This window comes from Molothrus ater, chromosome 5, assembly GCF_012460135.2.
Source record: "Molothrus ater isolate BHLD 08-10-18 breed brown headed cowbird chromosome 5, BPBGC_Mater_1.1, whole genome shotgun sequence".
NCBI lineage: Eukaryota > Metazoa > Chordata > Aves > Passeriformes > Icteridae > Molothrus > Molothrus ater.
In genome coordinates this window covers 47,390,981-47,405,188 of record NC_050482.2, presented here as the reverse complement: position 1 = coordinate 47,405,188, position 14,208 = coordinate 47,390,981, and the positions used below count along the sequence as shown (strand labels likewise).

The 14,208-nt window shown below is 45.3% G+C and overlaps 3 protein-coding genes across 3 annotated transcripts; 1 reads left to right on the top strand and 2 right to left on the bottom strand.

Moving 5' to 3' along the window:
* Positions 1 to 7,470: 7,470 nt before the first annotated feature.
* Positions 7,471 to 8,151, bottom strand: LOC118697649 (histone H2B 1/2/3/4/6). Its single transcript, XM_036400446.2, has one exon. The coding sequence runs from the start codon at positions 7,933 to 7,935 to the stop codon at positions 7,555 to 7,557; it is 381 nt and encodes a 126-aa protein (XP_036256339.1). The 5' UTR covers positions 7,936 to 8,151; the 3' UTR covers positions 7,471 to 7,554.
* A 20-nt stretch (positions 8,152 to 8,171) lies between these two features.
* Positions 8,172 to 8,759, top strand: LOC129046694 (histone H2A-IV). The gene has a single exon (XM_054514805.1). The coding sequence runs from the start codon at positions 8,276 to 8,278 to the stop codon at positions 8,663 to 8,665; it is 390 nt and encodes a 129-aa protein (XP_054370780.1). The 5' UTR covers positions 8,172 to 8,275; the 3' UTR covers positions 8,666 to 8,759.
* Positions 8,760 to 8,771: 12 nt separating this feature from the next.
* On the bottom strand, positions 8,772 to 10,297 carry LOC118697642 (histone H1.01). The gene has a single exon (XM_036400436.2). The coding sequence runs from the start codon at positions 10,284 to 10,286 to the stop codon at positions 9,627 to 9,629; it is 660 nt and encodes a 219-aa protein (XP_036256329.1). The 5' UTR covers positions 10,287 to 10,297; the 3' UTR covers positions 8,772 to 9,626.
* Positions 10,298 to 14,208: the final 3,911 nt, after the last annotated feature.

Below are 14,208 nucleotides of genomic sequence, written 5' to 3'. Positions count from 1 at the left end.
CTGGCTTTCCTTGGCGGAATTGTGGAACACCAGGGAAAGGTTTCAGGCAGGGAGGAGTTGCCGGTGCTCCCAAGGAGCTCTGATGTGATTTAGTGCTCACTGCGTTACACTGGAAAGAGCACGATCGCTTTTAATTTCGTTTTTCTGGCACTGATCGCTGGATCCACGCCCTCTTCTCCCTGTGGTAGGGGGAGTTTCGAGCCAGCACTCGGTTTTAGGGGAAAGCGAGTCGTTCTTGGAAAAGCTGCTGCTCTTACAGCAGGTCACAGTGTTGCTTTAAAGTTAAATTCTCTGGTGCTGCCCTGCTGGATTCCGATTTCCTCCTGGCTTTTGTGCGGCTCCTCCTGGCTCGTTTTTCCCTGTGCCTCTCCTGCAGGCTCTCGGCTGCAGCAGCAGCGGCTTCTGGGCCTCAGGAGCCTCTGTCTGTCCTGCAGCTGGTGGCACCGCAGCGACGGGAGCAGTTTGTAACATGGTCACGTCTTTGCCCATCTCTGCCCTCCAGTACAGGAAAAAAGAGCAGTGACTGAACACCTGTGACCTGGTGTGTGTGTGTGCTCGCTGAATTTCACTTTCCTCAAAGTGAGCGGGTGATGAATCCACTCTTCCACGGGGGAAGGAATTTCCCACTCCCCTCTGTGCCACCTTGTTCCACATAATGAGACTGCCCTGCATATTGAATTGTAGGGAACAACGGGAAAGACTGCTCAGAAAAACCCTGTGAGCATCATCTCGATGTTGTGTGAACGCTAGAATAGAATTCTAGTTTGTAGACTGTAGAAACTTCCAACAGAACAGTTTTATGGATTTCTTTCCCTTTCAAAAGAATGCTCTGATATTAAGGGTACAGTGGTAGTGGTCAAGAAGGTATGTAATTAATAACTATTATTGCAGTATCACCTCTCATTTTTTTTTCTGCTAGAGAATGTGCTCGGTTACTTTGTAGTGGTAGTTTCGAGTTACATCCATGGGAAATCAAGCCATAAATTAAAGATAGGGCTACACGAGGTCTAAACTATGAAGGGTTGCAGGACCTGGAATGTATATTGTCCAGCCAGACACTCTTGTGAAAATGCTTCATAGACGAGGTTTACCAAAAGCGGGATAAGCGAGCAGAACCGCTTTGAAAATAAATGTATTTCCCAACAGTGAACGCCGGCAGCCTCCTTGGATGGGCGCAGATGGACTTTGACGATAACTTGTTTTTGGAGCAGCAGAATGGGAGCGGAAGGTGGCGATGGGAGCATTATCAGCCCTGCCGGGACAGATCTCCGGGCAGGGCAGCAGCAGCCCCCGCGCCCCGCTGGTGCCGCATCCCCTCCCTGTCCATGCCCCGGCCGTGCTCCAGGCAAGGATTCCGTGCGCAGCTGGGACTGACCGGCTGCCCGTGCGCTACAACACGGAATCATATTTGAATTGGTGCTTGCTTTGCTTTCTCCTTTGTTGTGCGCTTTGTGATTCAATCCCAGGAGTTGAATTTGGGGGCGTTGGGGAGGAGAGCTGGGCTGAAGCTGCGCGATCCCGTTCCGGCATAAATACAGCGGGGAGGGAGTGACAGAGGGGATGGTTCCCACCGGGAACCCTCGTTTCCCCCGCGACAACAAAATCCTTTGGGTTGGATGGTCAGGCCGTGACAAGCAGGCATTTTCCTGCTCCCCGCACTGGGGCCAGGGACGGGGATTTAAGAGCTAATCCGCCTCTGGGAGCGGGGAAATGCAGGGTGACACAGGATGGAGCAGCACTTCACAGTGGGAATGGGGTGTTTTGGGATCATCAGCTCATCCTCTCATGCTGCTCTGTGGCTGCCACCAGCACCTTGTGCTGCAAGAGGCCCCTGGGAACAGAAGGAGAAGGCAAAGGAAAGGCTGGGATATCTCCTGGAAGGGCAGAGCGGGGCCCTGGAGCTTAACATCCAGAAACAAGGAATTTCCTCTTCAGTTTCACTCCAGCCCCCCCCCCAGTTAAAGGATTTTTTTGCTTTACCATTGTCAAGAAACAAACCTGTAGGGTGAAGAAGAAAAGAAGACATTGTTCAGTTTCAGGTAAATGCTGTAAAATAGTCCCAGTTCTTTTGCAGTTTCCTGGTGTTTCCCCCTGTTCTTTGTACCATGTCATTTTGAGAGGAATAGAGGATTTGTCTTTACAAACAAGCTGTGGGTCTGCTGGTAGATAAAACCAGCACTGGGAGAGAAAAGAAACAATGGGAAGGATTCCACTGATTGATGAATGGAAAAAGATATTTGCTTTTACAAATAAACTTTAGGTTTACTGATAAATAAAATTAGACATTGAGAGATGAAAGAAATAATGGAGAAGAAAAACCCCTAAATTCCATAAGAATTAAAAATTAAGAAGGGAGGGTTATACATTAGAGGGAAATCTTTGGTATCAGGTGCATTAGGAAGTCTATAGCTCTCATGTACCTGAGCCAATGGGGAAAGAGAGAAGGGAAATGCAGTCAGGAAATTAGGATAAAAGGGAGGCTGAGTCCTCCAAAAATTTGAGAGATCTCAGGGGAATGCCCCATGCTCTCTCCCTTTATTCGAAAAAATTACAGGACTCCTCTGTCTCCTTTTTGGACATAAACCTGTGGTGTTTGTTGATTAATTGTCCTAACAATTTCCTGCTGAGAAATGTGAGCTTCTGTGGTAACTCTGAAGTAGGACACACACATCCTGTGAGGTTCTGCAGGACATGTAAGCGTCAGTTCAGGCTGAAGCCCCAGGAGCTCCAGCTGCCTGTGGAATGTGACCATTTCACTTCTCCCATGGGGCTGGGAGCAGGGATTGCAAAGCCCCCACATGCAGAGAGCAGAACAGACTCAGATAAATTTGGCTTCCTGTGGGGCAGTCAGTGCAGCCTGGTGATGCTGAGAGCACAGGGGGAGGCAGCTCTGGGTAAAGATGGTTTTGGTATGTTGAAAGATTGGGCCTATGCCATTCCTGTGGTGATTTGTGTCTTCTTTTCTAAGTGGAATGGCTGAAGGCACTGACCTGGCTGTGTCCCAAGAGCTTAAGGGGAAAAAGGACCCCAAAACTTGGTCATGTGGAGTGTCCAGATTGTTTCTTGTTGAGGTAGCTGCTCTTTGCTACAAAAGGAAAAGAGGATGCATACCTGAGATGTGTGCATTTCTTCACAGCTCTGATACTGCACAAAAGGAGGTCAATACCCCTTCATCTGTTACAAGTTCAGATTTCAGATGTAGCACTCTGTGCACTCTTCTTATTTCAGGAATTATTTCTTCCATTTTCCTACGACCTTTGCAAGTAAAAATATCTACGTGCAATATGAGCAGGAGTGCAAGTACAAAAAGGTTATGGATTTTATGTGGGATTAAGATTCCCATCTGTTCTGTAACTCTTTTCAATCTACTTGTTTTCCAGTTGTAAAATGAATTATGCTCATAATTGCCTCCTGAGGTTTTCAGTGCTAAAAATAAAGGATGAACCTTTTTGATTAATACCTTCTATCATTTTTGACAAGGAATGCTTTTGAAAAAAGCATTTTGATAGGTCTGCAGTCAGATAATTTGGTTCTTTGTAGGCACGAAAGAAATCTAACCTGGAAACCCCCTTTCCACCTACACAGGCCCCTGGTTCTGTGACCCCAGTCCTGGGGGAAAGAGCTGCCTCTGCTCCTTGAATGCTCCATCCTTCCTCACAGGTGTGTGGGTTGGGAAGGGAGAAGTTCCCGGCTGCATTCCCACCTACTTTCAGCCTCTCCTCCTGGGAGATTTCTGCCATGTCTTGGCTGTGCTGTTCTCTGAATGGCACAGCCCTTAGACCAGGTATTTGCAACCTGGAGTCTCATTGTTTTTTCATTTACCATCTGACCTGGGCAGATTTTCATCACTGCCAGAAAACATTACAGCAAGGTGGGTGCAAAACCAAATATTTTTCCCTAGCTGCAGTGAATACTTTCTCCTGCAAGTGTGATTATTTTAAAATATAATATTTTCTGTTTAGAATGGAAAGAAAAGCCTCTGGGAAAGTAACATTGGGTAATTTGTCTTGGGTGTCAGGTAATTCTATTCTGTGGCCGTTAAAGAAAAAAAAGAAATTCAGGTTTGAGAGCAGATATTGGTTTACTTCATTAATAAAAATGAAACAAATATTAAAAAACCCAAAGAAACACAAAAAAAGAAACCCTACCAAAACAAAAAACCCTCCAAAAACACCCGAAAACCCCAGGAAGTAGCAAAAAGTTCCTACAGACTGTCAGTGATTTGTTCAGGTTTTGGTCCATGTGTATGGCATCTATTTCTCATTTCTGATTCACTGCTCAGTCAGTTCACTAGAGAATGCAGGTATTTGTTTGCCCAGCTGCTCTATTTCAATTTGCAGAAATTAAGAGAGAGAGAGTGTTTTCTTTTTGAAACATGATGATGAAAAACCATAAATTTTACTGCAGGATTGGTCATCTGGAGAAGATATATGTTCTTCCAGGAGTGATAATAATTTTATTATTCTAATAAGAATAAAATTGGGGAAATTTTTGTAACAGCTTCTATTGTTCTTCAGTGCTCTTTTTTTGCTGCTTACTTACTAAGCTGTAGTTTCACTCTGATCATCTGAGACATAAAAAATTGCTGGTATAAAAACATATTTTGACAAAAATATTTGTGTTACAAAGTGTAAATATTCCCCCATATTTCAGATGCTGTTAATCAGGAGACATTTTGATGGTCAATATGGATGGTAGATTAAAAGACAACATGCAGGGCCTGTTTATAGATGACACATTCAAACACTTCCAATATTGAGAATTGTTGGGATTAATGACTTTGCTTTGCACTGGAAGGTCAGCAAGCTGCAGCCCTAGGGCACATGAGCTGATGAGTGTAAACTTTTTATAAAAATGGTGTCACAAACACTGACCAAGCTGAAAGTGGCAAGACAGGAGCAGAATGAAGATGGACCAAGGGACCAATCCCAGGAATGAGATAACTTCCAAAGGAGTTCAGCCCAGTGACCAAAAATATCAAGGAGACATCCAGGGACCAGCACCAGGAATTAAATTATTGTATTTGGGGATTGGATGGTGGGTGGCACCGATACAATTTGGGTTGCAATCTGCTGTAGGGGCTCCTCTTTGGAGACACCCGGTCTATCTGCTCTGCACACTGCATAAAGAAACTTTTCACTCAGTGAACTGGAAACTCCTCTTCAAAGAGGAGCCCAGGGCAGGAGAATTGTTTGAGGGGGCTTCTGCTTTGTTCCTTCATGGTTTGGTGGCAGCAGCAGCGGCACCTGCTCCACCAGGGGATGCATTTGAGCACTGCCCTCTGGCTCTGCTGGGTGATCTCACCTGGGTACGGTCCCTGGGAGTACAAAGGGAACTGCTCTGAAAGAAACAGGAAAGGACAGCAAAGAATGTGAATTATGGAAGAACAAGCTGCCATGTGATTTTATACTCACACTATTTGCATTAGCGCCTTTGAGTGTTCATCCTCTTGTGACATGGATTTTTTTAAGATTTGTTATTTTTGCTGAGCTTAAAGCCTACTACTTTTACCTTGGGTGGCAAGAACAAGTTAAATAAATGTTCCATGGAGGGAGCTCAGAGATTTTCTTCTCAGCACTGTTAGAATAATTAGAGTTATGTTACAATCAGATCTGATGTTAAATGCTATGTTCACATCACAGCCCCCTAATATTGCCTTGTCATTCTTAATGAAATTGAAAGAAGAAATCAGGAACATTTTACTTTCTGTTTAGCAAGGATTTTACTAGACCTAGAAACAATTTCACACACTGAAACAATCTACTGAAAAATCCCCTGAATTTCTGTGATGGCTCCCAGTGAAGGGTCCTACATGGAGCACACAAACACAGCAAAAGGAAAAGGAACACTTCTGAGCTGGGCAGCCAAAGGCATCCCTGAGCTCCTGCTTTGAACCAGGCAGCAGCGCTGTCCCATGGCAGCTGAGGTTTGAACTGGGGTTTTTCACATGGCTGATTATGTGCAGAATGGCCACTGACAAATTCTTCTGGTGGCCATCTTCAACTGTGAAAACATGAGCACTTCTTTGTGCTTTTCTGGTGATCCAGGAAGGCTTGGAAAAGCCTAGAGTGGGATATACAATGGTTTATTAATCTTTTCAGGTATTAGACATATACAGGCACTCAGAAAAAGCGACCTGTGTTTGAGAGTTTGCACTAAAGCACATGGAGAGATTGCAAAACCCCATTTCAAGCTGATAAAGAAGAGTTCAGAGAATGCCTCTTCCCACTGGATATCTGAAATCCAGTCTGAGAAGTGCCCATAACCCTTCAAAATGAAATTAACATTTATTAGGTAATAGGTGACAGATTTATGAGAGACCTGGTACCTGTCTCATTACCTGTCCTACCAAAGGATATGCAAGTCAGTACTAGAAAGTTCATTTTGTCGTTCTGTGGTGCCTGCTTGAATTATGTTCAGAAGTTCACAATATATAGTTGAAATTTAGGATTATTCAGATCCAGTTTGGAAGTGATAATGGCTTTGATCTGCATCCACGGTGGCATGTAATTATCCAGATATGGGAGGGGGTGACTGAGAAAGCCTGCACTTTGAGCCTCATTAGTAGCTGTGTGATGAGACCTGGGAGCTGACAAAGCCTAGTGTCGAGTTTCTTAGTATTTCGTACTTTTAAAACAATCAGTGACAGATTCATGCAGAAAAGGACAGATAGGTTAGAACACAAGTCTTCCTGTGTTTTCCTCCTTGAAAGAAGCCAAAGCAGACGTGGGGAGAAGCCAGGCAAGTTACTGTAGAAAGAAAAAAAACCCCATGAACAGAAAGATTATAAAGACAAATGGTGAAGATAAAGGAGTTTAGAAAGTGCTTCTGTGTTATATTGGTCACTGCGCTATTTGCAAGAGTTGAAGGTAAATGCCACTTACCGCCGCCGCACAAATTCCTTTGTAGCACAGTGCGCTATACTCATCTCTCACTGCTGTGACAGAAATAACCGCGACCGGCAAAAACTGCAGAGACTGAGCACCATCGAGTGGCCGATCCGACAATAGCAATGCTGTACAGGGATGAGGATCCATGAATAATTTCGATTCCCTGCTGCCTAGAACATCCCAGTTCGATCCCTATCCTTCAGTTTACGACAGACATAACATGGAAACTTGCAACAGAAAGGTGATATTTAAATTTGCGAAAACATCACCTAAAAAAAAACCAAAAAAAAAAAACAAACAAACAAAAAAAAAAAAACCCAAAAAACAAAAAAACAAAACAAAAAAAAAAAAAACAAAAAAAAAACAACCAAACCAAAAACCAACAGCCCCAGCGATTTAAAACCACCTTTACAGACATTTCCTAGTTACTGAAAGTTCATTAACAGTAAACTGGAGAGCATATTATCAGAGCAACCCTTTAGTATACAGAACACAAAAATCTTTAAAATATACTAAAAGAAAAAAAAAACGCAAACCTTTGGACACAAAGATTCCACACTACGAAACAATAAAGTGTTTCTTACTTGACTGTTCAGCTCTTTTATTGAAAAAGTGGGTGGCTCTTAAAAGAGCCTTTGGGTGAAGCAATATTTCAGCTGAGTATTTACTTGGAGCTGGTGTACTTGGTGACAGCCTTGGTGCCCTCGGACACGGCGTGCTTGGCCAGCTCGCCGGGCAGCAGCAGGCGCACGGCCGTCTGGATCTCCCGCGAGGTGATGGTGGAGCGCTTGTTGTAGTGCGCCAGGCGCGAGGCCTCGCCCGCGATGCGCTCGAAGATGTCGTTGACGAAGGAGTTCATGATGCCCATGGCCTTGGACGAGATGCCCGTGTCGGGGTGCACCTGCTTCAGCACCTTGTACACGTAGATGGAGTAGCTCTCCTTGCGGCTCTTCTTGCGCTTCTTGTCGCCCTTCTTCTGCGTCTTGGTCACCGCCTTCTTGGAGCCCTTCTTGGGCGCGGGGGCAGACTTGGCCGGCTCAGGCATTTCGAGAGCGGTGTCTCTTCCTGCACCCACGGAACGGCTGCGGATTCAACCCAGGAGGGAAGTGAGAAGCACGGCTGCGTGCGACACATTTATAGCGCGCCTATGCAAATGAGCGGCTCCTGCTCTGCACACGTTCATTGGCCAGACCACGAAATGATGTCAGTACTCCTCTGTATTCGCGTCTGATTGGTCAGAATTGGATCCTTCTTCTCATTGGCTGCCTGCCCAAGACCTACTTCTCAGCCTATCAGCGCAGGGTTGAGGCAGTAAAGCGAGCGCGGAGCGAGGCAGTGCTGAGTGTTGCTGTTCTTGTGCCGGAGGAGCGAGTGAGTGCGGGAAGATGTCCGGGCGCGGGAAGCAGGGCGGCAAGGCGCGGGCCAAGGCCAAGTCGCGCTCGTCGCGGGCCGGGCTGCAATTCCCCGTGGGCCGCGTGCACCGGCTGCTGCGCAAGGGCAACTACGCGGAGCGCGTGGGCGCCGGCGCGCCGGTGTACCTGGCGGCCGTGCTGGAGTACCTGACGGCCGAGATCCTGGAGCTGGCGGGCAACGCGGCCCGCGACAACAAGAAGACGCGCATCATCCCCCGCCACCTGCAGCTCGCCATCCGCAACGACGAGGAGCTCAACAAGCTGCTGGGCAAGGTGACGATCGCGCAGGGCGGCGTGCTGCCCAACATCCAGGCCGTGCTGCTGCCCAAGAAGACTGACAGCCACAAGGCGAAAGCCAAGTAAATCTCATCTGACTAACAACCCAAAGGCTCTTTTCAGAGCCACCCACAAGATCCTAAGAGAGCTGAGTTACCGCAACAACGAATGCCGTTTTGCATTAACTACTCAATTCTTGTTTTAACTTATTTTTTATTTTTGGTTGGATAAAGTAGCAACGTTTTCCATGTTTGTGATAACAAAGTCTTGCCAAAACGTCCTCCTCTCCGTGCAAGTTCTTCCTGGTACGGGCTATTTTCCGTTTAGTTCTTACGTCTCAGAACATACGGACACTATTCGCTTAGAGTTCCCGTCCCACCTCCCCTTTCCGCCTCTTAAAGCGGCTGACGCAGTTCCAGAGATAGGAGGCGTAATCGTCTTCGGGGAAGGGAGGGGGAAGGGCAGCCGGCCGGGATTTCCGCTGGCCAATCCTTGGGCAGGGCGGGCTTTTTCAATACTTAAAGCTTTCTTTCTCATCAGGAACAAAAGGATTGGGAGAGATCAGGGCTATTTTTGTGTCCGTAAAGAAACCCCCCCCTCTTACCCCCCAAACAGACAAAGGTATTTACAGAAATAGTTAAGAAGAAATAATTCACTAGATTAGACATGGCTCAGTAGTAGCGTGCCTGGCAATTGCATTATTTTGTTACAAAACATATCTTTTAAAAAACGTACATCCGATCTTTTATCAAATCATTATAAAACATTGCTTCTTGGTAGTCAAAGTAATCACTTGGGAAAAAAACAAAAGTCTACACTTCCCTAAAGTCGCCGCGCTCTACCGCGTTCTTAACTATTTCTTTCGGTAATCCCTAGGAAACAAAAAACACAAGACACAATTGACCTCTTGACGACTTACGAATTGCTGGACCCCTGCTGCAGGTTACGGACGACCTCGGTGCATCAGCTCCTTTAGGGAAAGTGTGGGTGGCTCTTAAAAGAGCCGTTGGATAACAAAATATATAGAACAAAACTCTCCTGGTACAATTTACTTCTTTTTGGGTGCCGCCTTCTTCGCCTTGGCCGCTTTGGGTTTGGCTGCCTTGGGCTTGGCCGCTTTGGGCTTCACGGCCTTTGCCTTAGCCGGGCTCTTGGCCGCCTTCTTGGGGCGCCCGGCCTTGGCGGCTTTCTTGGGGCTCTTCGCTGCTTTCTTGGCCGCTGCAGCCGCCGGCTTCTTGGCCTTCTTGGGGCTCTTTTTCACCGCCGCCGCTTTCTTGGGCTTCTTGGCGGCGCTGGCGGGCTTCTTCGCCGCCGGCTTCTTGGGCTTGGCCGCAGCTGCTCTCTTCTTCGGGGCTTTCTCCTTCACTTCCCCGGGTTTCTTGTTGAGACGGAAGGAGCCGGAGGCGCCGGTGCCCTTGGTCTGCACCAGGGTGCCCTTGCTGACGAGGCTCTTGAGCCCCAGCTTGATGCGGCTGTTGTTCTTCTCCACATCGTAGCCGCCGGCGGCCAGCGCCTTCTTGAGCGCGGCGAGCGAGAGCCCCTTGCGCTCCTTGGAGGCGGACACGGCCTTGGTGATCAGCTCGGTGACGCTGGGCCCCGCGGGCTTGCGGGCTTTGGAGCCGCTCGCCGCCTTCTTCGGCTTCTTGGCGGCGGCCTTGGCGGCGGGAGCGGGCGCATCGGGGGCGGCGCTGGGAGCGGTCTCGGACATCGCGGCGGCTGCCTCGGCGGAGCGGGCGAACACAATTGGGCTGGCCCGGGTCAGATGCTCGTATTTTTAGAGCGGAGCCGCGCCGTGATTGGTGCGCTGCAGAGCCCGCCCCGCCGCACGGCCGGGGAGCCCTTCGGTGTGCTCGATTTGTGTTTCTTTGGACTAACAAAAGTGTGTTTTCCTCGGAATTTCTGCCACCAAATCGGCCGGTTTCCCCGGTGAGGGGGGAGAAGAGCAGGTACTTGCGTTCGGGAGAGTTTCCTGCGGCAAACACGCGATTTGAGTTAAAGGAGAGGCGATAAATCCCGTGTGCTGCTGCTGGAGAGACCTCTGAAGGGAGAAACTTTTGTTTTTCCTTGCAAATTAAAAATTTCCTTTTGATATAAATATTACGGCAACGACTCAGTCTTAGTCTTTAGAGGGTTTTCTTGGGGTCAAAGTTGAAAGCTTACGATTTGAAGCTATTTTGACAGTTTAAATTGATTTTGAAGAGGAGGAAGTAACACAAACTCCTTTTTCAGCTCTGAATATGGATTAAGAACCGGTTCCTTTGACCATGTGTTTTACCTACTAAAACGCTAAAGTCTAGTGAAATAGTGTCTCGTACAGCCACCTATTCCACTTTTTATAGAAACATAAGCAATTTCTCATTATCTGGAGACTGATGAACAGAGAGTTGGTTTATTTTGTCTTACTGGGATTTCAGTACAAGGGAGGCGAAGTTACTCTGCTGCCCTACGTGGGGTGTTTTTGTTTGTTTTTGCTACGAATTTTTCTACCAAATATTAATTAAATCAATCTATTTGCCTGTCGTGTTCCATATTATTTTGAAGTATATAGTAATTTAAAACCTTATGTTACAAAACTGCAGTTTTGTAAAATAAAGCAATGTCAAGCACTTCTGTTGTTTATGGAAATTATCTTTGTCTCTGGTAATTTAAGATTTGCAAGGAGTATCATTGCAGTTTAGTAAGCATGCTCTTCATTCCCAAAGAATATTATCTTGTTTTATATTTTCTCTAAAAGTAGTAGAATTGTAAATCTTATTGCTGTTTGGATTTTTAATGTGTCTCACAGAATATGGCTACACAAAGGTTTAGCTAAAGCCTCTGAATGCTGAATCCCCTTCTCACTCTAAATAAAACCCACCTAATTATTACTTATGCATTTTACAGCAATCACTGAAATAAGGAAATACTTTTATGACAGAAACTAGAGCAATTTGTGATAACCTGAGTTTTAACAAGGGGAGAGGTAGGCCATAGGTCATTCCTAAAGAACCAGGAAGGAGCAAACCAACACTGGTATCTGGTGGAAGATGGTGAAATATGCTGAGCAGAACAGAGCTCTGGCTTAATGTTTCATTAATCTGTAACTGACTGTGAAAAAAGTGTATTATCCATTGTCTTTTGTAGTTGTTTAAGAATCACAACAACTGCACTACAGCCAGCCCTTTGGTATTACTTGATATAACATGGAATGTGAATACAGTATTTAAGTACATATTAGCAACCAGAAATTCAGAGTGTATGAGTAGATAGTTTTGGGAAAATGCAATTCTATTTCTGTGTCATGGTTTTATTTACAATGGCTGTTTTATAAATACTAAAATGTGTCTAAGATGAGAGATTTAGCTTGCTGTAAAATAATGTTTCAGGGAATGTGAAATTATGAATAAATGCAACGAAGGGGAAAAATGTGACCTCCACCCCATAATGATAAAATACCATAAAAAAGGTTGCAGTAAAAATGCACCTGAGCTCTGTAATGCTTTAAGAGGAAATTAACTGAGAGAAGAGCTAATCAAATTGTGATTTTCAAGGTCTTGTTTGCAAATACTATGTAACACGAAGAAACCTTCAGAAATTGCATGAAGGTAAAATGTTTTGAAGCCTTTATCCTGTGTATGTAAAACTATGAATTAACCTTTCCATTGATTTGGCTGCTTAATGTAATAAGGTAGCAATTGCTGGGAAGATATGAAATTTAGCAGTTGCCTAGAGACTTCATTGCATATAGACAGAGGAAAAGCATAGGCCATGAGTGACATGTCAGCAAAATGAAAAATTCCTTTTTGCTTATTCTTGGTGCTTTGAACACATTTGTTTCAGTAATCTTCACTGAAGGAATTGTAAATATTCCAGCTCTCATTTATGTCTTCACAGAGTCTTCATTCACATTTGTTGGTGGCAAAATTGAGGTGCCTATATTGGTCACTATCCCAGTTTTCTGCCTGGCTTTTCTCCCAGCAGTTGCTACTCTTTCCTCATATCCCAAAAAGCCTACTAAGTATATATGTGTCAGCTTCTGGTCTTCAGCTACTTTTTAGACATTTAAACTGAAGTAACTTCAGAAATTTCATTTAAAAAAACAAACAAACAAACAAACAAAAACAAAACAAAAAAAAAAAAAAAAGAACAAAAAAAGAAGCTATTTTTTAAATGGTGTCGAAGCAAAGAGAGAAACCTACTTTACTGATGCAGAAATGCTGCTCGGAGCACATGTTCTTCTTTATGTGAAAGAAATACATACAAGAACAATATTTTGGAAAGTTAAGGTGTATTTGGCAATTTTAAAAAGAGCTGCTCCGGAGTCAGACCAGATAGTTAAAAAAGAATAAACAAATGTACTCAGGAAAAGAAAAAATGTGGTGAAAGATTACCTAAAAGGCAGAAGTGGTAGTGGTTTATCTCTATCTGAGTGGTTTATCTCTAGCTGAGCAAATGAAGAAGGGAAATAATCCTGTTTTAGATATAGGATATTATGGAAAAATATCATTGGGAAGACATTACATAGACTGCTACATGCAGTTTGGTTTTCCCAGTGAGACTGGAGTGAGGTAGAATTCATCATTCAGTAAGAGAAGGAAAGTAATATCAGGATCTCCGGAGATACTTCTGAAGACACCACTGTAAGGTCTATTTCACATGAACGACTTCAATCCTTTTCACCTTATGGGCACCCCAGCAGGCCACACTGCATCACAAACCTGCAACCTGAGCCCTCCCTGCAAATTGCTTCCCTTCAGACACTCAAATCTGTCCAACTTTTGCAGTTATCATTAAGACCTCTTGGCATGAGCAAGGAGACACAGGAAGCGCAGCCAAGGGCTGGCAGCACACCTGAGAGCTATCAAACGTTCCCATCTGCAGTTTAGGACCTGCCAATACTTGTTCCTACGAAAATAAGCTGTGGGTTATATTTAGGTATGTCTGCATTAAGGAGAGGTAGCACAGTAGTTGTTCCCAAGCAATTTTGTGAGGAGGCATTAGCATGAGAGCCAGCCACACAAATGTGGCTGCTGGGCTGCTCTGCCTGCTGCAGCTGAGGGCTCTGCTCAGTCATTCCCAGCAGCTGAAGGAAGCACAGCTGCTCTTACACACCAGAGCCTCTCTCTGGTGGCCATTTCCAGAGAGATTTAGGTGAGGGCCTTTACATGATGTGCTGCATTCCCACATACATGTTCCACAGGAAAGAGGTGTAAATGCTGCCTGCAACCATGATTACACTCCCATTACAGTGTTACACCCATGCCTGACTTGCCCTCAGTGACATCATCTTTCATCTGAGTTTCAAATGTAATAACACTTGTGTGATCCAACCAGCCAGCACAGTTTAGCAACTTTTAACACTTAGCTAAGGAATTTTAAAGCAAGACCTACCAAACTACAAACTTGTTGCAGCTCAGCAGAACAAGTCTCTGCCTACATAATACTAATGTGTCTGCTGCTACTGCTGTTAAAGCTCCTAAAGTGTACTGAGGTCACATAAGGCCTTTTAAACTCAGGGTATGAGTGAGCACCTGTAGGGAGCAGAACAAATAGGGTAGGGCAAGGGATGACTGTCCCCACAGATTAATCTTCCTGGAATGTTGTACACTCCTCCCTGTACCCTTGGTGGTTAAGGGTTGGGGCACCTGTGG